This window comes from Cherax quadricarinatus, chromosome 2 (assembly GCF_038502225.1).
Source record: "Cherax quadricarinatus isolate ZL_2023a chromosome 2, ASM3850222v1, whole genome shotgun sequence".
Lineage (NCBI taxonomy): Eukaryota > Metazoa > Arthropoda > Malacostraca > Decapoda > Parastacidae > Cherax > Cherax quadricarinatus.
In genome coordinates, this window is record NC_091293.1 from 14,489,753 (window position 1) to 14,516,729 (window position 26,977).

Below are 26,977 nucleotides of genomic sequence, written 5' to 3' on the forward strand. Positions count from 1 at the left end.
CGAGGTTTTAACTTCAATTTACTAAATCTAAACCAAATACTCTTCCACGCATACATGGGGAACAAACCCTCAACTGGGACAACGCACCTACCTACAAGTAACCTACACAAAACCCTTATACGAACCTTTCTCAGTTCCCTAACCAACATCACAGCCCTCAAAACTATTTCACATTCCCTCAACTCCATTCCTCGATACCACATACCCAGCCTGTCGTGTATCCTTCCCAAACGCCCCGCGTTCACACCCTCACGCAACACTTCCCATTTAATAAACACACATTTAGCCCTCCGTCTCAAATCCAACAACCCCAACCCACCCTGAGTTACAGGTAACATTACAACCTCCCTCCGTAACCAATCACAACGTGAACCCCATAAAAATTTGTACACCCGTCTTAGTATCCCCGCAATCGCTGTCCCTGTAATTGGGAACACAGCTGCAACATGCCAAACCTTACTATACAATAAAATGTTCACGACTATCACTCGCTGTATCAGAGTTAGGTGCTGGGGTCTCAGAACACCTAGACGCCCCACGATCCTTTCCAATAACCTATCCGAATTTTCCTCCCGCGCCGCAACCATGTCATCCCTATAAATAATACTACAAATCTTTAAAGACACCGCCCATTCTTTAACAACATTACATCTCCCCCCCACACCCCCCACCCAAGAACCCAACCCCATGCACCTTGACTTCGCACTATTTACCTGCATACCCGTGGCACTTCCAAATAATTGCACCACCTCGTCCAACACTCTCATTGACATCCCTGCACGAATGAGAACAGTGGTGTCGTCAACATATCCAATTAACCCCGGCCAGGCCCTCCCACCCCCCACACTTCCCTCACATGGCGTACATAAGCTACGGTCAACCATTCTATAAAAGGGGTCCTGGAAACACGCAAACAATATTTGGGACATGGGGCATCCCTGTCTAAGGCCTCTTCCCATTGCAATTTCCCTCCCCATACACCCATTAATCTGTATCCTCATTTTCGCCCATTTGTACAACGTATTTACCCACTCGACTATTTCCTCACCAAAACCCTGTCTCCTAAGTATAACCTGCAAAGCTCCCCTTTCCACTCTATCATATGCTCCCTGCCAGTCTAGAGCCAACAAAGCCGCCCCTCCACCCCCACTCTTAGCTTCCACAAAACTTCTCAGTATCTCATGTCCTTCAATCATCGACCTTCCCGGCAACCCGAACTGAGATTTTGACACCACCCTCTCCACTACACATTTGAACCTATTACCTAAATTTTTGCAAACACCTTATAGTCTGCACACATCAGTGATATGGCTCGGTACTCCCGAAGGGTGGGCTGCCCCTTGACCTTCGGGACCAACACTACTACTGCTGTTTCCTGCTTCTCCCCCAACTTACCCTTCTCCTTCATACTATTAAATAACCTAACTATAAAGTCCTTTATCAACGCCCAATGTTGTAAACAAAATTCTACCGGGAGACCATCAATACCGGGAGCTTTCCCCTTCCTCATTCCCCTTAACGCATTCTCTATTTCCTCTGCCGTAATCGTCCCACCTAAAGCCTTTCGATCACTATTTCCTAAATTACACGTCACATACGTACACACCTTGTCCAATGCCCCGTCACCCACCCCCCCACTGTTCCAGTACTTCTCGTACCAAGCCTCCGCATACGCACACATCCTCTTCGTGGTTCGTATCTCCTGCCCTACTCTATAATTCCCAACCATCTCCGTTACCTCTAAACATGGTATAGCCGTCAGCGCCTGCCTTTGCTTTTGATGCCGCAAAACACACGCTGACGGCTTGTCGCCCCAAAGCACTTCTTCCACCCCTGCCTGCACCCTTACAGCTTGAAACCTTTCATTTTGCAACACCCTCAACCTCCCCTTTATTTCAGCTATTTCATCCATAGGAAAATTATTCCCACCCACCCCCCTCCCATAGCAACCTCTTAACCTATCCTCTAAATAGTTAGCCAGTCCACATTTTAAATTATTAATACGTTTTCCTTCTCTCACATAAAACTTTCTAATCCTTTCCTTTGCGACACTATCCCACCATGTCACAATGTCATCCACTCCCTGTTCTTCCACACTAAGCTCCCTCCATAGGACTGAAAACCCCTCCAACCCCTCCTCATCACCTAACACACTTATATTTAATTTCCAATAACTTCTATATATGTCCGCGAGCGTCCCCCACCCAACCTCCACCACCACTGCCCTATGATCTGACATTGTAGCCTCAACAGTACTGAAAGATTTCACGTCCACTCCCTGAGAAAGGTACACTCTATCTAGTCTCGCAGCATAACCACTCCTAACAAACGTATATTCAGTCTCCCACACCGCTCCCCCAAAGGCATCACGTAACCTAACATCCCTTAATAAATCCCTAAGAGCCACAGACATATATCCAGCCCCTCTTGGGTCCACATCAGCCACCCTGATTACACTATTCCAGTCCCCACCAACTATCGCCACCTCTGGCAGTGCACTTAAGAAAAACACAAGATCCTCACACACAAAATCATTCTTTACCTTTATGTTATTTTCTGCCGGCGCATACACACTCACAAAAGACACACGCTTACCCATCCACCACCCATCCACACGCAACACCCTCCCTCCCCCTCCTCCCTCGCTTCTCTGCAAAACAAACGGGCTCGTCTCCCTTATTAAAATTCCCACACCACCTTTTAGACGGGGAGATGGCAGGGTAACTACCCGAAATCCTGCCACCTCCAACACCCTACCCTCTTTGAAATTGTGCTCCTGCAGGAACACAACATCCACTCTAGATTTATTCAGAAAATTACGAAACCACTCTCTCTTCATACCGCTACATAACCCATTAACATTTACAGACATACACCTAAGGCCTATTAAAGTTTCCACCCCTGCTTCCTCTCATCACTCTTTACAACTCCAGAGCTTGAATTTACGTTCAACACCTTCAGAGTGCTCTCTTTCCCTCCCCCCTTCTTCCGGTGCCTCCTATCATGGCTACCACCACCTACACCACTACCTTCACACTTCACCTCAGTCTGTTTCCCAGGCCTTTGTGCAGGCGTAAGGACGTCATCAGAATCTGATGTAGCCGCCCTCTTTCTCGTGACAGTCATGTTACACATATCTTGATCAGATGTTACCTCTCGATGAACCTCCACCTGAGAATGGTGTAATGAGTCAATGGACGACTCCAAACCACCATCACGTCCCAAATTATCATGTCTCAGACTTTCTGGAAGCGACGATTCTCCAATGACACCACGCTCAGATGTAACATCCCTCTCTGGTGGTGACAACGTCTTCAACACCTCCACCAATTCCTCCTCAATCTCAAGAACCTTCTCTTGTACTTGCTGCTCCTCCTTATCCACAGGAGACGACACCTGATCAGGCAGTTGGGGGCGGGACTCCAACTCACCACCAGTCCTGTGTGCCCGATCCACTATCTCGCTCCACAAAACACCACGCCCTCCATCCGATGTTTGTTCCTCACCTGCCACCTTTGAAGCAGGGGCTGCGACGTCCACCACAGGTCCAGGCACATGTCTTACTTGTCACAGGTCGCCGCTATGTGATCATACTCACCACATAGGCGGCACGTACGTCGTTGTCCTGGGTACATTACCATTACCTGCGTCCTGAAATCTTGTAGGTACACATAGGATGGTATTGGGTGCCTCAAAGTCATTTTGAGGTTGAAAGAACCCTCTGGAAAACCAGCATAGGCTCCTGCCGCCCACGTACCATGTTGAGCATAATGCACCGTCCCATACTTCTCAAAAACTTTCCTTATATCCGCCTCGTCCGCCTCAAAGGGAACGTTGCGTAACTTGATCCACGTATAATACCGTGAAACATCTATCATTCTTACAGTGACAGCTGGTGTGACGTTAAGACTCACGTCCTGAAACCTGGTGACTAACGATTCATAAACCGTTGCTGATAGCAGTTTGACGAAAATTCGTTGTCCTCCGTTCAATGCTACACCATACAAGTCACTATCTTGTACTCCATAAGTCTCCCGTATGATCTTTGGCAATAAGACTTGTGCAGAACTGGTCGTTATCGTTCCTTAAGTAGCTCGATGCCTACAGTATTTATCCTTCGTCTCAGACTAACCGCCATCTTGACGATCACAGTGCACCTAAGTTGTCAGCCGAGGTGTGACAGCACCACTTCACACCACTGCAGCCAGGTAACTGACAAGGGCGCTCGCCTACAAACAACAGAGGGGTGCAGAGCACTACCGCACACTACCGTGGTCAGGCAGCGAATGGAAGTCAGAATTAGGGGGTACACCAACAAGGAATTTACCAAAAAGTGTTGGATGAAATATGCACAACCGAGGAGGTGGTGAAGAAGCTGCTAAGTGAACTTGATACCTCAAAGGGGGTGGGCCCTTACAGAGGGAGCAGAAATGTTGTGTGTTTCAGTAACAACAATTTTCAACACATCCACTGAAACTGGGCAACTACCTGAGGTATGGAAGAGGGCAAATGTAGTAACCCATTTTTAAGAAAGGAGATAGACACGAGACACTTAACTACAGACCAGTGTCACTGACGTGTATAGTATGTAGAGTCATTGAGTTTATCAGGAGGAGACTGGTGGACCACCTAGAATGGAACCAGCTTATAAATGACAACCAGCATGGATTCACGAAAGGAAAATCATGTGTCACAATCCAACTGGAATTTTATGGCAAGGTAATGGAAGTAAGACACGAGAGAGAAGAGTGGGTAGATTGCATTTTCTGGGACTGCAAAAAGGCCGTTGACACAGTTCCTCACAAGAGATTAGTGCAAAGCTAGAGAATCAGGCACGCAAAACAGGAAGGGCACTGGAATGGATCAAAGAATACCTGGCAGGGAGGCAACAGCAAGTTATGGTATGTGGCTAGGTGTCATAATAGGCGCCTGTGGTGAGCAAGGTTCCACAGGAGTCAGTCCTAGGACCAGTGCTATTTTTGGAATTGTGAATGACATTATGAAGGGATAGGCTCCGAAGTGTCCCTGTTTGCAGATGATGTGAAGTTAATGAGGAGATTTAAATCAGATGAGGATCAGGCAGGATTACAAAGAGACCTGAACAGGCTGGAGGCTTTGTCCAGCAACTACCTACCCAAATTTATCCCCACCACATACAATATCATGAAGATCGGGAAAGGGCAAAGTCAGCAGACAGAGTATAGGCTAGGCGATCAAAGACTGCAAACCTCACTCAAGGAAGAAGATCTTGGGCTGAGTATAATACCAAGCACATCTCCTGAGGTACACATCAACCAGATAACAGCTGCAGCATATGGGCACCTGGCAAATTTGAGAATAGCATTCCGATACCTCAGTAAGGAATCGGTGAAGACTCTGTACACTGTGTATGTCAGGCCTATGCTGGAGTATGCATCACTAGTTTGGAACCAACTCCTGGTCAAGCATGTCAAGAAATTAGAGAAAGTGCAAAGGTTTGCAACAAGACTAGTTTCAGAGTTACAAATCCATCAACAAACCCCTATGTCATAGGGGTTCGTTGATGGATTTGGAGTAATAAACATGCACATAGGTTGTCTTGGTAGCATATATTAAGATGAAGAGGGGAGCACTCAGTGCCTTGACACCTGACCTGTCTACTCTGCTACAACCCATCTTCAACTGACTTGTCTCACTGAGTACTGCCCAGGTCATTACAGTTCCAATGAGTGGGAGTGATGTCATAGCCAGTGAGTCATGTAATGGTCAGTGATTAACCTAACAGTAGTCATGTAGTCAAGGTGACTCTAACGGTTACTTAAGGCATCGAAGTAATTATGAACGGAGATGGAGTATTTATTATCACCTACTGACACCATGGGATGGTTTGACTGGGGAGTTCGAACTGGAAGACTGAGCCTGGTTCTGGTAAGTCTGAGAACCACGACCTCTATTTCCTCTACTGGTTCCACGGTAGTAATGGCCACGGAATGATCAAGAGTACTGAAAATTATGTAAGATACAAGAAAATAATGAGACACAGTACTGAAACATGGTGCAGAATACAACACTTAAAGAACACAAATGAAAAAAAAATTAAGCAGGGCACAAGAGTGAATGACTGGAAATTAACAAAAAAAGTATTGCACACAAGAGAATAAAGAATAAATTTGTACACAAGAAAACAATACTTAGTTCAGGTTTAGAGAATGGGACATGATAACAAATATCTACATAAAAAATATAAGCATAAAAATGAGTAAGAACACGACACTGGAATTATTGCAAATTAATGGGAACAATAAAACACTGAGTCTACACTTAAGGCACAAGTCTCTGAATAACACAAAGATATTTACTGTAAATGTCTCACACACACAAATGTCTAAAAAAAAGTATCTCTACAAGCGACGGTAGAGGTGAAGGATGAGGATGGTGGCGGTGGTCTTGTTGCTGGGGGGCGGCGCACCATACCTTCACACTCGGAGAAACTCGAAGAAATTGCGCATATCTCAGTGACCCACACAGCGAGGCTTTGTAGAGGTGGCGCACAGGTATGAAGGAGTGGAGGACTCTTGACCTGCTATGTGGGCGGTAAATGTGTTGTGTGGTTGTTGGATGGTGGTACGTTGGCTGGCTGCGTCGGCTACTTTTGCGTTTGCGCGCCTGCTGATGCAAAAACGCAAAAGTTCCGCTAGGATGGTGAATAACACTCTGACCAGCATTTTAACTGGTAGCACAAAGTGATATTGGAGACTAACTTCAAAGAGGACATTGCTTGGTTTACGTCTCTATCGCAGCTGGGTTGTCGAGCTGCTTAGCTGGTTTAACCCTCGACACTGCCTAGGCTGGGATGGCTTGACTGCTTGTAACGATGCACACAGCAATGACGAGCAGATTGGATGACTGGTTGAGGCAGGCTGTACGATTGGCTGAGGTGCTTCCCTGGATTGCCTTTACTAGCTGGCTTAATTGACTGTAACAGTTACTGGTGTACAAGTACACTACTACTGACAACAAGAGGACAAAAGAGTTAGGGGAGGCATGATAACGACATACAAAATACTACAAGGAATTGACAGGGTGGACAGAGACAGGATGGTCTAATAGTGGGTCACAGAAACAAGGGGTCACAATTGGAAGTTGAAGATTCAGACGAATCAAATTGATGCTAGGAAGTCTTTCTTTAGTCATAGAGTTCTCATGAAGTGGAATAGTCTGGCTAGTGACGTAGTGCAGGCAAGAACCATACGTAGTTTTAAGATGAGGTTCGATAAAGTTCATGGAGCAGGGAGAGAGAGGACCTAGTAGCGATCATTGAAGAGGCGGCACCAGGAGCTGAATCTCGACCCCAGCAACCACACACACACACACACACACCAGATAACTGCTGCAGAATATGGGCGCCTCGCAAACCTGAGAATAGCGCTCCGATATCGTAGTAAGGAATCGTTCAAGACACTGTACACCTTGTACGTAAGGCCCATACTGGAGTATACAGCACCTGTTTGGAACCCACACTTGATCAAGCACGTCAAGAAATTAGAGAATGTGCAAAGGTTTGCGTCATGGTTAGTTCCAGAGCTAAGGGGAATGTCCTACGAAGAAAGGTTAAGGGAAATCGGCCTGACGACACTGGAGGACAGGAGGGTTATGGGAGACATGATAACGACATATAAAATACTGCGTGGAATAGACAAGGTGGTGAGAGACAGGATGTTCCAGAGAGGGGACACAGAACCAAGTGGTCACAATTGGACGTTGAAGACCCAGATGAGTCAAAGGGATGTTAGGAAGTATTTCTTCAGTCATAGAGTAGTCAGGAAATGAAATAGCCTAGCAAGGGAGGTAGTGGAGGCAGGAACCATACATAGCTTTAAGATGAGGTATGATAAAGCTATTGGAGCAGGGAGAGAGAGGACCTAGTAGCACTCAGTGAAGAGGCAGGGCCAGGATCTGAGTCTCGACCCCTGTAACCACAATTAGGTGAATACACACACACGCACACACCCAAGTGGCATATTTTCGGAGAATTGGGTGGTTTACAAGGGGACAGAAACGGCCTCTCAAAATAATTTTCAAGGCAGAATCAACTCGAACCGTGATCCTGCAGGAGAAAGCACGACTGAGAGACAAACAAGAGTACCAGAGTGTGTACCTCAATCGAGACAGAACATAAGAGGAAAGGATGATACTGAAAGAGAGAGTACAAAAACGAAAGGCGGAATGAGAGAAAAGGACAAAGACGAGCAGAAAAACACAGACGCAGGTGGAATGTCAAACACCCTCCATGGGAGTTTGACATTCCTATTGACATTCCTACAGCAACCCCCTATAAGAACTCTGCCCCCACCCCCACTCCCACAGCAAACCAACATAGGCCCCCGCCAGGGCTTCCAATCCCCCAACACCAATCTTTTCCCAGAAAACAGTTTTAAAAATGAAGTTGAAGTTTGGTACACAAACACGGATGGTATAAGGAATAAATATGAAGAGTGGCATGAAAGAATCAATGAGAAGACCCCAGACATCATAGCAGTCACAGAAACGAAACTCACTGAGACAATAACAGACACAATCTTCCCACAAGGATATCAGATCTTGAGAAAGATGAAAGGAGCAGAGGGGGAGGAAGGATTGCACTTCTCGTAAAAAATCGATGGAGTTTTGAGGAAATGGAAGGCATGGATGAGATTGGATGAAGGGATCACATAATAGGTACACTTCAGTCTGGGGAACATAAGTTAGTCACTGCAGAGATATATAATCCACAAGAGAACTGCAGGAGGCCAAGAGAGCAATATGAAGAGAGCAAAAAAAGCAATGGTGGACACACTGGCCGAGGTGGCACGAAGAGCTCACTCGAGGAGAGGAAAGTTACTGGTTACAGGCGATTTCAACCACAGGGAGATCGACTGGGAAAACCTGGAGCCACATGGGGGTTCCAAAACATGGAGAGCCAAGATGATGGATGTGGTACTAGAAAACCTCATGCATCAACATGTTAACTACACTACCAGAGAGAGAGGGGAGGATGAACCAGCAATACTGGGCCTTGGCTTCACCCTGAGCAGCTCAGACATTGAGGACATCACATATCAGAAGCCCCTAGGAGCTAGTGATCACATGGTTCTGTGTTTTGAATACATAGTAGAGTTACAAGTGGAGAGGGTAAGAGGAGTTGAATGGGAAAAGCCAAACAATACAAGGAGGGACTACACAGGTATGAGGAACTTCCTGCAGGAGGGTCAGTGGGACAGATAATTGGCAGGAAAGTCAGTAAATGAAATGATGGAATTCGTAACAACAAAATGCAAGGAGGCAGAGGAAAGGTTTGTTCCCAAGTGCAACAGAAATAATGGGAAGACCAAATCAAGCCCATGGTTTACCCGAAGGTGTAGGGAGGCAAAAAACTAAGTGCACTAGAGAATGGAAAAGTACAGAAGGCATAGAACCCAGGAAAACAAGATTAGTCGACAAGCCGGAAACGAGTATGCACAGATTAGGAGGGAGGCCCAACGACAGTACGAAAACAACAGAGCATCGAATGTCAAGTCTGACCCGAAACTGCTGTATAGCCACATTAGGAGAAAGACAACAGTAAAAGACCAGGTGATCAGGCTGAGGAAAGAAGGTGGGGAACTCACAAGAAACGATCAAGAGGTACGTGAGGAGCTCAACACGAATGTACAGGGAATGTACCAACAAATGTTGGATGACATACACACATCTGAGGAGGAGGTGCAGAAGCTGCTAAGTGACCTTGACACCTCAAAGGCGATGGGACCGGACATCTCTCGTGGGTCCTTAAAGAAGGAGGAGAGATGCTGTGTGTCCCACTAACCACAATCTTCAACACATACCTTGAAACTGGTCAACTACCTGAGGTATGGAAGACGGCAAATGCAGTCCCCATTTTTAAGAAAGGCGACAGAAACAAGGCACTAAACTACAGACCAGTGTCACTTACGTGTATAGTATGCAAAGTCATGGAGAAGATTATCAGGAGGACAGCGGTGGAGCACCTGGAATGGAACAAGATAATAAACGGGAGCCAGCACGGATTCATGGAAGGCAAATCCTGTGTCACAGACCTTCTGGAGTGTTATGACAAAGTAACAGAAGTAAGATCCGAGAGAAAGGGGTAAGTTGATTGCTTATTCGTGGACTGAAGGAAAGCCTTCGACACAGTTCCTCAAAAGAGATTAGTGCAGAAGCTGGAGGATCAGGCGCATATAACAGGAAGGGCACTGAAATGAATCAGAGAATACCTGACAGGGAGGCAACACCGAGTGATGGTACGTGATGAGGTATCACAGTGGGCGCCGGTGACGAGCGGGGTCCTACAGGGGTCAGTCCTAGGACCAGTGCTATTTTTGGTATATGTGAATGACATGATGGAAGGGATAGACTCTGAAGTGTCCCTGTTCGCAGATGATGCGAAGTTAATGAGGAGAATTAAATCAGATGAGGATCAGGTAGGACTACAAAGAGACCTGGACAGGCTGGACACGTGGTCCAGCAACTGGCTTCTCGAATTCAAGCCTGCCAAATGCAAAGCCATGAATATTGGGGAAGGGCAAAAAAGACCGCAGACAGAGTATAGGCTAGGTGGACAAAGACTGCAAACCTCACTAATGGAGAAAGATCTTGGGGTGACCATAACACCGAGCACGTCTCGTGAGGCACACATCAGCCAGATAGCTGCTGCAGCATTTGCGCGCCTGGCAAACCTGGGAATAGCTTTCCGATACCTTAGTAAGGAATCGTTCAAGACACTGTACACTGTGTACATCAGGCCCATACTGGAGTATTCAGCGCCAATTTGGAACCCACACCTGGTCAAGCACGTCAAGAAATTAGAGAAAATGCAAAGGTTTGCAAAAAGGATGATAGTTCTGGAGCTCAGGGGAATGTCCTACAAAGAAAGGTTGAGGGAAATCGGCCGATCGACACTGTAGGACAGGAGGTTCAGGGAAGACGTGATATCGACATACAAAACACTGCGTGGAATAGATAAGGTGGACAGATGGGCAGAGACAGAATTTTCCAGAGAGGGGACACAGAAACATGGGGACATAATTGGAAGCTGACGACTCAGACGAGTCACACGGATATTAGGAAGTATTTCTTAAGTCATGGAGTCATCAGGAAGTGGAATAGCCTAGCAAGTGATGTAGTGGATGCAGGACCCATAAATAGCTTTAATACGAGGTATGACAAAGCTCAGGGAGCAGAGAGAGAGAGAGGACCTAGCAGCGATCAGTGAAGAGGCAGAGCCAGGAGCTGAATCTCAATCCCTTCAACCACAATTAGGTGAGTGTAATTAAGTGAGTACACACACACACACACATACACACACACACTCACACACAAAGTCTGAAACAGCCTAAAGAACCAAAGGACAGTATAACCATGACACCAAGAAGTGCTACATCAGTCACCGATGAGAGGTCAGTAGAGAACAAAGGAGATATACTGCATGTGATGACTCTATCAGACCCAAGGGGGGGGGGCTCGGAAAAAGGCAGGGAGAACAGCAGGAACTAATGAAGGGACTAAAGACAATGAAGGAGCTAGGCTATACACAGATGCTCTAACGGACAACTGCCATGTCAAGGAACAGATAAGCACAGGGTACCAGATAGGGAAGAAACAGTAGGAAGCAACGCGCCAATGGCAGGAATAATTTGTATCAGAGGATGCTCAGGGAAGTACAGTGGGAGGACGATAGGGAGAGGGCCTTTTTTGTCTATGGGCTCCAAGAAGTAGATGGGGAAACTTACGAGGCAAGGAAACAGGAGGAGAAAAAAAGACTGAGAGCATCATGAAAGCAATAGGAGAGGACGACATAACCCAGATTAAAATTTTCGGAGAATTGGGTGGTTTGCAAGAGAAAAAAAAAGTCCAGTCAAAGTGATTTTCAAGGCAGAGTCAGCTAAAAACCAGATCCTGCAGGAGAAAGCATACCTAAGGGACAACCAGGAGTTCTGGAGTGTGTACCTCGACCGAGACAAAACACAAGAAGAAAGGATAATACTGAAAGAGAGGGTGCAATGTCGCAAGGAGGAATGGGAGGCAAGGAAGGTGGGGAGCAGGAGAAATCAGGCCCAGGTGGAAGAACAAATTCAACCCCCTCTAGTACCACCCACAGAAGGAACACAACCAAGGCAATCCCAAAGGAATCAAGCAACCTAACCCAAAACCCACTCACTGTACCCTCTGCCCCCATCCCCCTCAGCACAAACCCCACCCTCACAGAAACCCATAGTAACCCACACATCCCCCTTTGCACAAACCCCACCCCCCACAGTAACCCACACATACCCCTCAGCTCAAACCCCTCCCGCACAGAAACCCACAGTAGCCCACACAATGTACCCTCTCACCCATCCACTTCACCACAAACCCTACCCCCATAGTAATCCACAGCAACCCACACACTGTACCCTCTATCCCCATCCCCCTCACCACAACCCCCACCCCCACTGAAACCCCCCATAGGCCCTCTCCCCCCATTCTCCTCACCACAGCCCCCACCCCCACTGAACCCCCCATAGGCCCTCTGCCCTCAACCCCCACACCAGAGAACCCACCCCTACAGCAACCCCCTATATGCCCCTGCCAGGGCACCTGCTCCCCCTAACCCAACTTTCTCCCTAGACCACAGTTATAGAAAAGAAGTTGAAGGTTTGGTACACGAATGCAGATGGAATAACGAATAAATGTGAGAAGTGGCGTGAAAGAATCAAGAAGATATCACCAGACATTGTTGTGGTTAAAGAAACAAAACTCGCTGGGATAATAACAGATGCAATCTTCCCACCTGGATATCAGATCCTGAGGAGGGATAAAAGGAGCAGAGGGGGAGGAGGGGCTGCACTGCTAATTAAAAACCGGTCGGGTTATCAAGAAATGGAAGGAATCGACGAGATTGGAGAAAGGGATTACATAGTAGGTACTGTTCAGTCAGGGGAACACAAGGTAGTCATTGCAGTGATATATAACCCACCACAGAACTGCAGGAGGCCAAGAGAGGAATATGATGAGTTCACCAGAGCAATGGTGGACACACTAGCTGGGGTGGCAAGAAGGGCTTACTCGAGTAGAGCGAAGTTACTGGTCATGGGCGACTTCAATCACAGGGAGATTGATTGGGAAAACCTGGAGCCACATGGGTGTCCTGAAACATGTAGAGCCAAAATGATGGATGTGGTGCTGGTAAACCTCATGCACCAACATGTTAGGGACACTACCAGAGAGAGAGGGGAGGATGAACCAACAAGAATGGACCCTGTGTTCACCCTGAGTAGCTCAGACATTGAGCACATCACATATGAAAGGCTCCTTGGAGCTAGTGACCTCGTGGTTATGAGTTTTCAATACATTGTGGAGCTAAAAGTAGAGAGGGGTAACAGGAGTAGAAAGGGAAAAGAAAAACTATAAAAGGGGGGACTACACAGGAATGAGGACCTTCCTGCAGGAGATTCAGTGGGAACAGGAGTTGGTAAGAAAATCAGTAAACTAACTGATGGACTTCGTAACAACAAAATGCAAGGAGGCAGAAGAAAGGTTTGTTCCCAAGGGTAGCAGAAATAATGGGAAGGACAGAGCGAGCTCTTGGAGGCAAAAACTATGTGCTCTAGAGAATGGGAAAAGTACAGAAGGCAAAGGACTCAGAAAAATAAAGAGATTAGTCGATGAGCCAGAAACTTTTATGCACAGATAAGGAGGGAGGCGCAGCGGCAGTATGAAAATGACATAGCATCGAAAGTCAAGTCTGATCCGAAACTGCTTTACAGCCACATCAGGAGGAAGACAACAGTCAAGGACCAGGTAATCAGGCTGAAGAAAGAAGGTGGGTAACTTACAAGAAACGACCATGAAGTATATGAGGAGCTCAACATGAGATTTCAGGAAGTATTTACAGTGGAGGCTGAGGGGACACTAGGAAGACAAAACAGTGGGGTACATCAACAAGGGATATACCAACAAGTGTTGGATGACTTACACACAACTGAGGAGGAGGTGAAGAAGCTCCTAAGTGACTTTGATACCTCAAAGGTGGTGGGACCGGACAACATCTCTTCATGGGTCCTTAGAGAGGGAGCAGAGACACTACGTTTGCTACTAACTAAAATCTTAAACACTTCCCTTGAAACTGGGCAACTACCTGAAGTATGGAAGAAGGCAAATGCAGTCCCCATTTTTAAGAAAGGAGATAGAAATGAAGCACAAATTTTAGACCAGTGTCACTGACGTGTATAGTATGCAAAGTCATTGAGAAGATTATCAGGAGGAGAGTGGTTGAGCACCTGTTCTGGAGCAAAATTATGAACGACAGCCAGCATGGATTCACGAAAGACAAATTCTGTGTCACAAACCTACTAGAGTTTTATGACAAGGTAACTGAAGCAAGAAATGAGAGGGAGGGGTGTGTTGATTGCATTTTCTTGGACTGCAAGAAGGCCTTCGACACAGTTCCTCTCAAGAGGTTAGTACAGAAGCTAGAGGAACAGGAAGGGCACTGCAATGGATCAGAGAATACCTAACAGGGAGGCAACAGCGAGTCATGGTCCGTGATGAGGTATCACAGTGGGCGCCGGTAACGAGCGGGTTCCCACAAGGGTTAGTCCTGGGACCAGTGCTATTCATGTTATATGTGAACGACTCAGAAGTGTCCCTGTTTGCAGATGATTTGAAGTTAATGAGGAGAATTAAATCAAATGCAGACCAGACAGGTCTACAAAGAGACCTGGACAGGCTGCATGCGTGGTCCAGCAACTGGCTCCTTGAATTTAACCCTGCCAAATGCAAAGTCATGAAGATCGGAGAAGGGCAAAGAAGACCGCAGACAGAGTATAGGCTAGGAGGCCAAAGACTGCAAACCTCACTCAAGGAGAAAGATCTAGGAGTGAGTATAATACCGAGTACATCGGCAGAAGCACACATTAACCAGATAACTGCTGCGGCATATGGGCGCCTGGTAAACCTGAGAATAGCGTTCCGGTGCCTCAGTAAGGAATCGTTCAAGACTTTATACACTGTGTACGTCAGGCCCATACTGGAGTACGCAGCACCGGTTTGGAACCCACACCTGGTAAAACACGTCAAGAAATTAGGGAAAGTGCAAAGGTTTGAAACAAGGCGGGTTCCAGAGCTAAGGGGAATGTCCTATGAAGAAAGGTTATGGGAAATCGGTCTGACGACACTGGAGGACATGAGGGTCAGGGGAAACATGATAACGACATACAAAATACTGCGTGGAATAAATAAGGTGGACAGAGATAGGATGCTCCAGAGATGGGACACAGAAACAAGGGGTCACAATTGGTGAAGACTCAGATGAGTCAAAGGGATGTTAGGAAGTATTTCTTCAGCCACAGAGTTGTTAGTAAGTGGAATAGTCTGGCAAGCGATGTAGTGGAGGCAGGAACTATACATTGTTTTAAGACGAAGTATGATAAAGCTCATGGAGCAGGGAGAGGGAGGACCCAGTAGCGGTCAGTGAAGATTCGGGGCCGGAAGGTGAGTCTCGACCCCTGCAACCACAATTAGGTAAGTACACACACACACACACACACACACACACACACACACACACACACACACACACTAGGAAGTATTTCTTCAGCCAGAGTAGTCAGGAAGTGGAATAGTTTGGGAAGCGATGTAGTGGAGGCAGGATCCATACATAGCTCTAAGCAGAGGTATGATAAAGCTCACACTTCAGGGAGAGTGACCTAGTAGCGACCAGTGAAGAGGCGGGGCCAAGAGATTGGAATCGACCCCTGCAACCTCAACTAGGTGAGTACACACACACACATACAGCATGTCAAAGACCAACAAGAGAGAGAGGACGGGATCAACCAGCATGATTGTATATACTGTTAACACACACACACACACACACACACACACACACACACATACACACACACACACACACACACACATACATACACACACACACACACACACACACACACACACACACACACACACACACACACACACACACACACACACACACACACACACACACACCATCAGTAAGGATTCGTTTAAGACTCTGTACACCATCTACGTCAGGCCCATACTGGAGTATGCAGCACCAGTTTGGAATCCACACCTAGTCAAGCACGTCAAGACATTAGAGAAAGTGCAAAGGTTTGCAACAAGACTAGTCCCAGAGCTACGGGGATTGTCCTATGAAGAAAGGTTGAGGGAAATCGGCCTGACGACACTGGAGGCCAGGAGGGTCAGGGGAGACATGATAACGACATATAAAATACTGCGCGGAATAGACGAGGTGGACAAAGACGGGATGTTCCAGAGATGGAACACAGACACAAGAGGTCACAATTGGAAGTTGAAGACTCAGATGAATCAAAGGGATGTTAGGAAGTATTTCTTCAGTCATAGAGTAGTCAGGCCATGGAATAGCCTAGAAAGTGATGTGGTGGAGGCAGGAACCATACATAGTTTTAAGGCGAGGTATGATAGAGCTCATGGGGCAGGGAGAGAGAGGACCTAGTAGCAATCAGCGAAGAGGCGGGGCCAGGAGCTGTGAATCGACCCCTGCAACCACAAATAGGTGAGTACAAATAGGTGAGTACCATACACATTAAAAAATTAGTCATCATACGGGATAAAGCATCAAGATGGGATAGTGTAACTAACAGAGTTCCACAAGGAATACTCTTGGGACTCAACTGACCTATATAACCTTGTTGACGCATGATACCTACATAACGAGGGAAACCACACACTGACTATTTGAAAGAGTCCTTCAAAAACAGTTGTATTCACGCGTCTGAACACACCTCAGAAACAGACGTATTCACTCGTCTGTACAAACTTCAGAAACAGATGTATTCACGCGTCTGAAGAGACTTCAGAAACAATCGTGCTTAGGAGTCCTTTCAAAAAAGCCTAACACCATCGTTTTACTTCTTCTAACCACATCATAACACCATCTAGCACCACAGTTTGATAGCATTTTAAAACTGCTTGGAACACGCTACCAAAATTTAACACATCTGGAGTTCGACCAGACTAATCCTAGCCTAATATCAAAATCTTCTCTCTTACAGGCACAGTGATCTTCCCTTTTGGTATCAAACGCAAATTAATTCGCTATTATAACATGTAATATTATCTTGATAACCTATATTAATTACTGTCCTGTTATGATTTAGAATGTTAGTTAATGTTCTATCTTCTTATGTAACATTATTTTTAACAGTTATGTCAATAACGTAATGTTATGTTACGTCCAGTAACCTCATGTTACCGAATCTACGAGCATCTCTCATGACACTCAGACTATGAGCATCTAACACCAGGTTACACTCTCTAACTTCTCCCCAACATTTCCGATTCTTTTCTAACACTATTCAGCTCGTCTCCGACTCTTTTTATCGCACCATCCTTCCTTTTTTCTAACACCTAATACCATGTAACATATTGTAGAACTCTCTTATACCTTTCAACACTCTATAGCATCCCTTTCTAACACATTCTAATGCAGATATACCTTATAATACATTCCAAGCCTCTTTGTAGCACCTGTTACTGCCTAAAACTTCATTACGCCACTTGAAGCCCTTTCAAACTCTTTCTAATTCCATCTCCATTTTAGGAGAAATGTAAGCTCCTTTCTAGTACCTTCCAATGTCATCTAAAACTACCTAACATGCTAAAGCATTTCTAACACCATACACTATCACTGTCTAACACCATCTAATAAAATTTTGCTTTCTAATTTCATATAACACATTACAGCATCCTCTAACCCAGGGCGTTCGTCCTTTGCAGGGAACGTGTTCGTGATAGCTGCTATACTGCTTGAGAGGAACCTTCAGTCAGTGGCCAACTACCTAATCCTGAGTCTGGCAGTGGCTGACCTCCTGGTGGCGGCGCTGGTCATGCCCCTGGGGGCTGTTTACGAGGTAAGGGAGAAGGGGAGGAGGGATGGTGAAGAGAGGAGAAGAGAGGAGAGGTGTGGAGAGGGTTAATAAGAGGAAACGAATAGAGGAGCACTTCAGTAGCCCTGGTAGATCACGCTAGCCAAGGGTTTCATATCCCACATCCCTTCTCATGTACGTAGTTGTCCAGTTTATTTGTAAAGTTAACAAGGACCTTGATCTAACTTCCCACTCTGTTCGACTTTTACTACTACCCAAGGCATTAGCTTTCTATAACTCCCAGGGTATTAGTTTTGTACATTGACCCAAGGTATTAGTATTTAAAGCTTCTCAGGGTATTAGCCTTGTAAAGCTATTCAGCGTGTTAGTTTTTCAAGCTACCAGGGGTGATAGTTTTTTTTTTTAAGTCTATCAGTGGAGCCACCTGGTAGCTTCTTCCACTCATCTACAACACTACTGACAAATCGATATTTTCCTATATCTTTTCAGAGTCTGAATATATACGCTACTTGAACCCACTATTTCGAGGTTTTTATTGCTTAGATATGCTCAGTATCTTATTTAAATCTACTTTATTTATACCTTCCCTTTAAATTCCTGAATCATATCTGCACCTATGTAACGCATGGGGAGGTATTATTTAGGAAACATTTCGCTCACCACAATTTTTTAAATCCCAAAACAAAAGCTGAGAATACATAATAGAGAGAGGGTCAGATGTGGTGAATAATGTGTATTATGATGAGTGAGGTAACCTGGCGGCTGTGTTTTTTAAGGATTATTGTGAATGGTAATGAAACGCTTCAAAGTATCGGAGTCAGTTCATTCCATTTCCTTGAAACCAGTAAAGGAATGTATAATAAAATGCGAATATGGGCAACTGGAAATAATAAAGTGGATTCGAAAAGTTTAAAACTTATTAAAATTATTATATAAATGGCTTCAATAACCGTCAAGTTGATGAATGAGAGACTTGTACGACATTTGGATATATTTACTGTGGAAACATTTCACCAGACTGTGAATTTATCAGTCCGATAGAAAGAAGAACGGTGGCAATATTGCCTAGCTATATAAGTGAAAAAGAAAAACATAAAAAGAATATGAATTAAAGCTAAGACATACAAAACATTTCTTAGGTTTCTCCAGCAAGAAGTATTGTACTGTAGTCTGATTCTGACTTATCATGGTCCAGTGTAACCTGAATAGAATCACCATGAAAACAGAAGCAAAAGATTCGGTCACCTCAAACTAAAGACTGAAATATTCACACCCATGACAGAATATGCCTCAATCCCAATGAAAAGCACACGTCAGTCAATACTGTTGTGTAGTAGAACACAAGCGCAGATCTGAGTTATGAGTTGGTGGAGCATCTGGCCGAGGTCTCAGGCATAAGCAGGTGACGAGTAGATAGACGGTCTCCAGAATGGCAGGGGCACGCGTACATGGGGGTCGATTTCCACAGATGAATATCAAGTTGAGACGAAAATGAACAAGATTCTTTTGGTAAAGTTATCACAGCTCTTTCAGTCACTTGAAATTTTCCTGGCTCGCTCAAAACATTCGAGTTCACTGTGTGGGAGAAACGTTGTCAATAAAGGATCGCATTATGTTGTATTTGTGCTTATTTTTCCAAGCTAGAGCTTTACGTCAAAAAGCTAAGGCACAAAATCAAGACTGGTAATAGCTGCAAGAAAAACAGACACTCACAATAAATACACAGAGGAATGAATACTCACCATCGTCAGAGAACCAGATAGTTAAAAAAAACTCCCTTTGATTCCTATCCCAGCAAATTACTAATTATACCAGAGTGAAGTATGGAGAGAGGGTGGTAGGTGACACTGGAGTGAGTCGATATGCCTGTGAAACAAACACGTAACTCACACACGACCCGCGCCACAGTCGTGGTCCCATACGCACCAAATTTACGTATATTCAAGTATACTTTCCCTCATCCTGTTGATGTGATCAAGCGTTTAGTGTTTTGAGCAACTGTATTGCTAAGACATATTAAGGTGGATTCTAGGTAACGACGACTGTAAAGGTCTTTGCCTTTTATGATGAGTTTAACCTCTTTATACTTCATAAGACGTCTCTTAGGGTTTCTGAATGACGCTTGCATTAATATTGTTGTCAGTTCGTCATGTATGTTGATGCGCATTGATCTCCGGGAGAATGTATCTGGCTCTTTTTTTCCACATATATAACAGATACAACATTCTCAGCAGGATATATAGTAATGAGGACACAAACAGGAAATAGGGAGGGAATGGGTTACATTTTTAATCAAGAATCATTGGATTTTAGAAGCGGTGAAAGAGATAGACGTAGAAATTAATCAAATAACTACATGGTGAGGACAGTGAAGACTGGGGGACCCCAAGTAGTAGGAGCATTAGCAATAAGAGTTATCTAAAGCTTATAACAATATGTAAGAAACAAGTGCAGGAATATGATAACAGAATAATAGATGACACCATAGCTAAAGCAACAAGAAAGTCTATAAGACAAAAACAGAGCTATTGTTCGAGGAAGATTTTAACCACAATAACAAACACACACACACACACACACACACACACACACACACACACACACACACACACACACACACACACACACACACACACACACACACACAGAGCAAGACTGGATCTACTGTTAATCATAAATGTATCTGATATAGATGAATTATAATACAAGAGGCCTTTGTATGCTAGCGACCCTACAACACTAAATTCTTGAATACCTTCTGGAAGCCAACAATGAGAAAAGAACAGCAAGTGGGGGACAGGAGAAGCCAGACTTCAGAAGAGAATAATATGAATGAATGAAACCATTCCTGAATCTAGTGCAAATGAAACTGGGACTGAAACATCATTAATGAGATAATGGAGCCAGAAAATGCTGGGAGAAGTTGGAGAACTTCATGCCCAGAAGAAGAAATAAATATTAAACCAAATGGAGCCCCTAGTTCAAGTACAGATGCAAAGAGGAAAAATAAAAAGTGCAAGGGCAGAAATAAATGTAGAAAGTGAAGATGAGAAATTAACAGATAAATGAATATAAGGACCAGAAATAGATATGCAAGGGTAGGAGAACCTGAACGACAGTTTGAGAATGACGTAACAGCAGAAGCCAAGTTTGAACCGAAATTTCATAGCCATATCAGAAGAAAGACGGCAGCAAAGGACCAGATAAAAAGACTGAGGATGAAAAAAGAGCTCACGAGAAGCGACAAGGAAGTCTTTAAGGAGTTAAACAAACGAATGAAAGAGGCACTCTCAGTGGAAATTGGGGCAATATCAGAGATTCAAAGAGAAAAGGTTCACTACCAGGTACTAGACACCATACATACAACATGGGGAGAGGTGAAAAGAAGCACTTTTGAGTTATATCTACACATCAAAAACAACTGGACCCGACAATATGAAAGGCAGCGAATATAGTCCCAATATTTAAGAGAAAAGACAGATAAGAATGGTTACACTACAGGTAGCATTGACACGCATACTATATAGGGCAACGGAGATGATATTCAGAGAGTGGTAGAGCCCTTGTAGGTAAGTGGTTTCATATCCAATAACTAGTACTGGTTTAGATATAACAAATCTTGCTTCACGGATTTGCTGAAGTTCAGTGGAAAAGTAAAAGAAGTCAGGCAGGTGAGAGAGTGATGGGCGCAATGCCAATTCTTAATCTCGCCCCCCCCCCCCCCCCCCGAGAAAAAGCATTCGATACTGTACCTTACAAGATCCTATGACAAAATTCTTAATGAGCTTGTAGGAATAACAGGGAATATGCTGCAGTGGATCGGAAAGTACCTAAAAGGAAACAGACAAAGAGGGAAATCCCGAGTTGCGAAGCCATCCTGAGAAGGCGTCAAAAGAGGGGGTACCACAAGAATCGATATTAGCACCAGTTCTGTTTCTGATATATTTGAATGAGATAGATGAGAGATAGTCAGATGTATCCCTGTTGGCAGATGGTGTAAAATCAATGAGGAGAATAAGAACCAATGAGGACAAGTAAAGGCTACAAATGGACGTAGACAATCTATAAGCTTGGTCGGATAAATGGCTACTTGAATTCAATTCCCTCCTAAGGCAAAATTATGAACAATGGAAAAGGGACACGAAGACGAGAAACTGACTAGAGACTCGTGGAACAGAAGCTGCAAACGAGGGCATATATCAACCAAATGTCACGACCTTATATACGACCTATGTTAGGCTTGTCTTAGAATATGCAGCACCATAGTGGAACTCTCACCTTATAAATCATGTTAAGATACTGAAGCAAATTCTTAAGCGTTCAAGAAGACTAAATTAGAGGATAGAAGAACTAGATTACGCAGATCAATGTCACAGTGCTCGTGGAGTGTAAAAAAAATGTATCAGGACAAAGAAGGAACAATCTTGATTGATTTAAATGATATTATTGTCGTCCGTGATCCGGGGTTATTGCATATATGAGACCCACAAGAAACATGGTAAAATAAATACAAAATTTTCTGTTACATTAATTGGGTGAGCAGGACGACTGGTTGAGACAAAACAGGTATAGATGAATCATGGAGATATCAGGAAGTATTTTATTCGTCTCAGGGTGATCAAGAAACGGAATGACGTAGAAAAAGGAGTACTGGAGCCAGGCTCCATACGCAGTTTTAAAAACAAATATGACGGAGTCCATGAGGGTACTGGGAAGTAAAGACGGTAAGCTAAGACGGCAGACCCAGAGGCAGTGAAAAAAAAATAGGTGAGTACACACACACACACACACACACACACAAACACACACACACACACACACATGAGGAGTGGCACGAAAGAATCAAAGAGACATCCCCAGACATAATAGCACTCACAGAAACAAAACTCACCAGAATAATAACAGATTCAATCTTTCCATCCGGATACCAAATCCTCAGGAAAGATAGAGGGAGGAGAGGGGGAGGAGGAGTTGCACTGCTCATTAAAAACCAGTGGGATTTTGAGAAAATGGAAGGAATGGATGGCATGGACCCTGTACACCGTGTACGTTAGGCCCATATTGGAGTATGCGGCACCAGTTTGGAACCCACACCTAGCCAAGCATGTAAAGAAACTAGAGAAAGTGCAAAGGTTTGCAACAAGACTAGTCCCAGAGCTAAGAGGTATGTCCTATGAGGAGAGGTTAAGGGAAATCAACCTGACGACACTGGAGGACAGGAGAGATAGGGGGGACATGATAACGACTTACAAAATACTGAGAGGAATTGACAAGGTGGACAAAGACAGGATGTTCCAGAGACTGGACACAGTAACAAGGGGACACAGTTGGAAGCTGAAGACACAGATGAATCAAAGGGATGTTAGGAAGTATTTCTTCAGCCACAGAGTAGTCAGGAAGTGGAATAGTTTGGGAAGCGATGTAGTGGAGTCAGGATCCATACATAGCTTTAAGCAGAGGTACGATAAAGCTCATGGTTCAGGGAGAGTGACCTAGTAGCGACCAGTGAAGAGGCGGGGCCAGGAGCTTGGACTCGACCCCTGCAACCTCAACTAGGTGAGTACACACATACACACACACACACACACTCACACACACACACACACACACACACACACACACACACACACACACACATACACACACACACACACACTCACACAGACACACAGACACACACACACACACACACACACACACACACACACACACACAGACACACACACACACACACACACACATATATATATATATATATATATATATATATATATACACGCACACACACAGGCGCACACACGCACACACACACAGGGGTTTGACACAGTTCCACACACGAGATTAGTGCAAAAGCTGGAGGACCAGGCAGGGATAACACGGATGGCGCTGCAATGGTTCACGGAATGCCTGTCAGGAAGACAACAGCGAGTCATGGTACGTGGCAAGGTGTCAGCGTGGGCGCCTGTGAAGAGCGGGGTTCCACAGGGATCAGTTCTAGGACTGGTGCTGTTTCTGTTATTTGTGAACGACATGACAGAAGGAATAGACTCAGAAGTGTCCCTGTTTGCAGATTATGTGAAGTTGATGAGAAGTCAATCGGACGAGGACCAGGCAGAACTACAAAGCGATCTGGATAGGCTTCAGGCCTAGTCCAGCATCTGGCTCCTGAAATTCAACCCCACCATGTGCAAAGTCATGAAGATTGGGGAAAGGCAAAGTTGACCACAGAAGGAGTACAATCTAGGGGGCCAGTGACTACAAACTTCGCTCAAGGAAAAGGATGTTGGGGTGAGTATAACACCGGGCACATCTCCTGAGGCACACATTAACCAAATAACTGCTGCAGCATATGGGCATCTAGCATACCTAAGAACAGCATTCCAACATCTTAATAACGAATCGTTCAGGACCCTTTACACTGTATACTTTATGGCCATATTGGAGCATGCATCACCATTTCGGAATCCATACCTAGCCAAGCATATTATAGAAAGTTGAGAAAAATCGAAGGTTTGCAACACGACTAGTCCCGGAGGCGATGGGCATATCCTATGAAAAGAGACCTGACGACACTAGAAGACAGGAGAGATGTGGGGGATGTGATAACGACATATAAGATTCTGAGAGGAATCGATAAGGTAACCAAAGACAGGATGTTCCAGAGATGGGACACAACAACAAGGGGACTCAGTTGAAAGTTGAATACTCAGTTGAATCACAGGGATTTTGAGAAGTTTTCTTCAGTCACAGAGTTGTCAGGAAGCGGAATAGTCTAGGAAGTGATGTAGGGGAGACAGGATGTATACATAGCATTATGAACAGGTATGATAAAGCTCATGGAGCAGGAAGAGTGACGTAGTAGCGACCAGTGAAGAAGCGGGGCCAGGAGCTGTGAATCGACCCCTGCAACCTCAATTAGGTGAGTACAGTGAGGCGAGTACACGCACAGAGTGGATTAAGAAAACTGTACAATTTATTTGTAAATTGAAGATAATGTATTTTTCTTGAACGGTTTCCTGCCTCAGCGTGAACTGCTAAGTGGATGAGAGATAAATATATAGATAGAGAGAGACAGAGAAACAGAGAGAGACAAACAGACAGACAGGAGAGAGAGACAGACAGACAGACGGATAACATGGCAAAGGAAAATATCTATCTGTTGAGGACTTTAAACTTCAATCGCGATTAAGGTCTATTAACTATTATGTTATATTTCATGCCGGCCATTACCGGCATGAAATATAGGATAAGTGGCTGGGATAAGTGGCTGGGATAAGTGACTGGGAGTTTATACGACAGGTTGGAGTGGGTGGAAGATAAGTTCTACTGTATATATTCCTACTGCACCAACTTGTGTTGGTCATTTACCACTCACTGAACTGTGTGTACCAGTGTTTCTTCTTGAAGAAACCCTCTAATTCTGCTTCTGCATCTAGATACCTCTAGTTATTCAGCTTCATACTTTTCAAGACTGAAGTTGAACACATCTTCAGGATGAGGGACTGATTCCTTAAGGCTACTTCTTCAAGGCTGATAGACTGATCACATCATCATTATATCTCCTCTGCTTCTGCTGGCTCTCCATTTTCGCTTCCTCTGTATTCGACTGATGGAGTCTGCTGTGTAGGCGAAAACTTTCGGAATAAAGATACCTAATTGCTGCACATTTGTATTACTTGTCCGTATTGAGTATAAATATTATATTGATACTAGTTCAACTTCTGGATACCACTAGTTCTGGATACCGCTTGTTCTATCTCTGGATACAATTAGCTCTTCTGGATACCACAAGTTCGTCTTCTAGGTACCACCACTAGTTCTACGTATGGTCATCACTAGCTCTACTACTAGATGTTGTGCTGCAGGAGGAGGCAAACAATTGGATATCCTAATCAGCATCGGAGGAAACACCAGGATACCAGTAGTCACTGTATGGAAAGAATTTTGACTAGAAGAATCCTAAGGATGCAAAGTGTATTTTCACGCTGCTCTTAAAGGCTGAAGTGATCTGGCAAGAACAACGTCCGTCGGGAGAGTTTTCTAGTGTTCCATATCTCCCTGAGAAAAACCCTTACCTCCCCCATATTTAAAGGAGTTTCATACCACTGTTTCGTGTAACTGTATCGCGCTACACTTTTAGGAGTTAGTGCTTCAGGATATCGAACATGGTCAGTATCATGAAGGTTTGCGTTAGGGGTTCCCCCGAAGCCTCTGTTTACTGACTAAGAACAAATTAAATTATTCAAGTCTTTCTTCATATGCTTTGGTCCTTAATGATGATAAAACTTTTAGTGCTTGCTTTTGTATTCTTTCGTGTTTATCTATGTTCTCATACAATCAGTGGACCTGAACTGGAAAGATCTGATGAGATCATTATATAATACATTGTTCTGTGCTCATAGTCTCCTATTGACGTTGGTTCTTACAGGAAGACATTGCTTGATTTATTGCAGTTCATTGCTTATGACTCTTCTCAGGCTTTCCTTTGTCATTGTGTGTGGATTTCCGTCTGTTATACGATATTGTAGATTATTATGTCCGTAGTGCATTGTCTGTGTTTATCAACATTGAAAATTTATCCGCCAACCTTCTGACCATTGTGGCAGCCTGGCCAGATCTTCTGACCACTGTGATGCTTGGCCAGGACTTCTGACCACTGTGATAGCCTGGCCAGGTCTTCTGACTACTATGAGAGCAAAGCTAGGTCTTCTGACCACTGTGACAGCTTAATATAAACATTTAAAATCCTCTTCCCTCCACTCGTCACGTTTTTCCAATCAGAAACTTGAACATTTAAATAATACTCGCTGTTACCTGCCAATACGCCAATCAGAGATCAAGTTCTGGAGATTGTTCAGATTCATGAGCCTTTACTGAGTAATCTTCGATGTGGTACTTGATAAAATGTCTTCCGCAAGCCTAGGCGCACTACGCCTGTAAGGAATTCTGTTGTCCAGCTTTTGCAGATGGAGGTGAAAGAAAACTTTTGTAAGTTTGTAAGGCAGGACCTTTTATTACGGTAACTGTGTTGGTACGAGGTTAAAAGTTTAATGCATTCCAGGAAGTTA

General features: G+C 44.6%; 1 protein-coding gene across 1 annotated transcript in view; it reads left to right on the forward strand.

Annotated features, from left to right (window-relative positions):
• The first annotated feature begins 17,760 nt into the window (after positions 1–17,760).
• Positions 17,761–26,977, forward strand: part of 5-HT1B (5-hydroxytryptamine (serotonin) receptor 1B) — a 57,263-nt gene continuing 48,046 nt past the window's right edge. Inside the window, exon 1 of the mRNA XM_070087423.1 lies at positions 17,761–17,933. Coding sequence (XP_069943524.1) covers positions 17,910–17,933 — 24 coding nt within the window. The 5' untranslated portion in view covers positions 17,761–17,909. The remainder of the gene's footprint in view (positions 17,934–26,977) is intronic.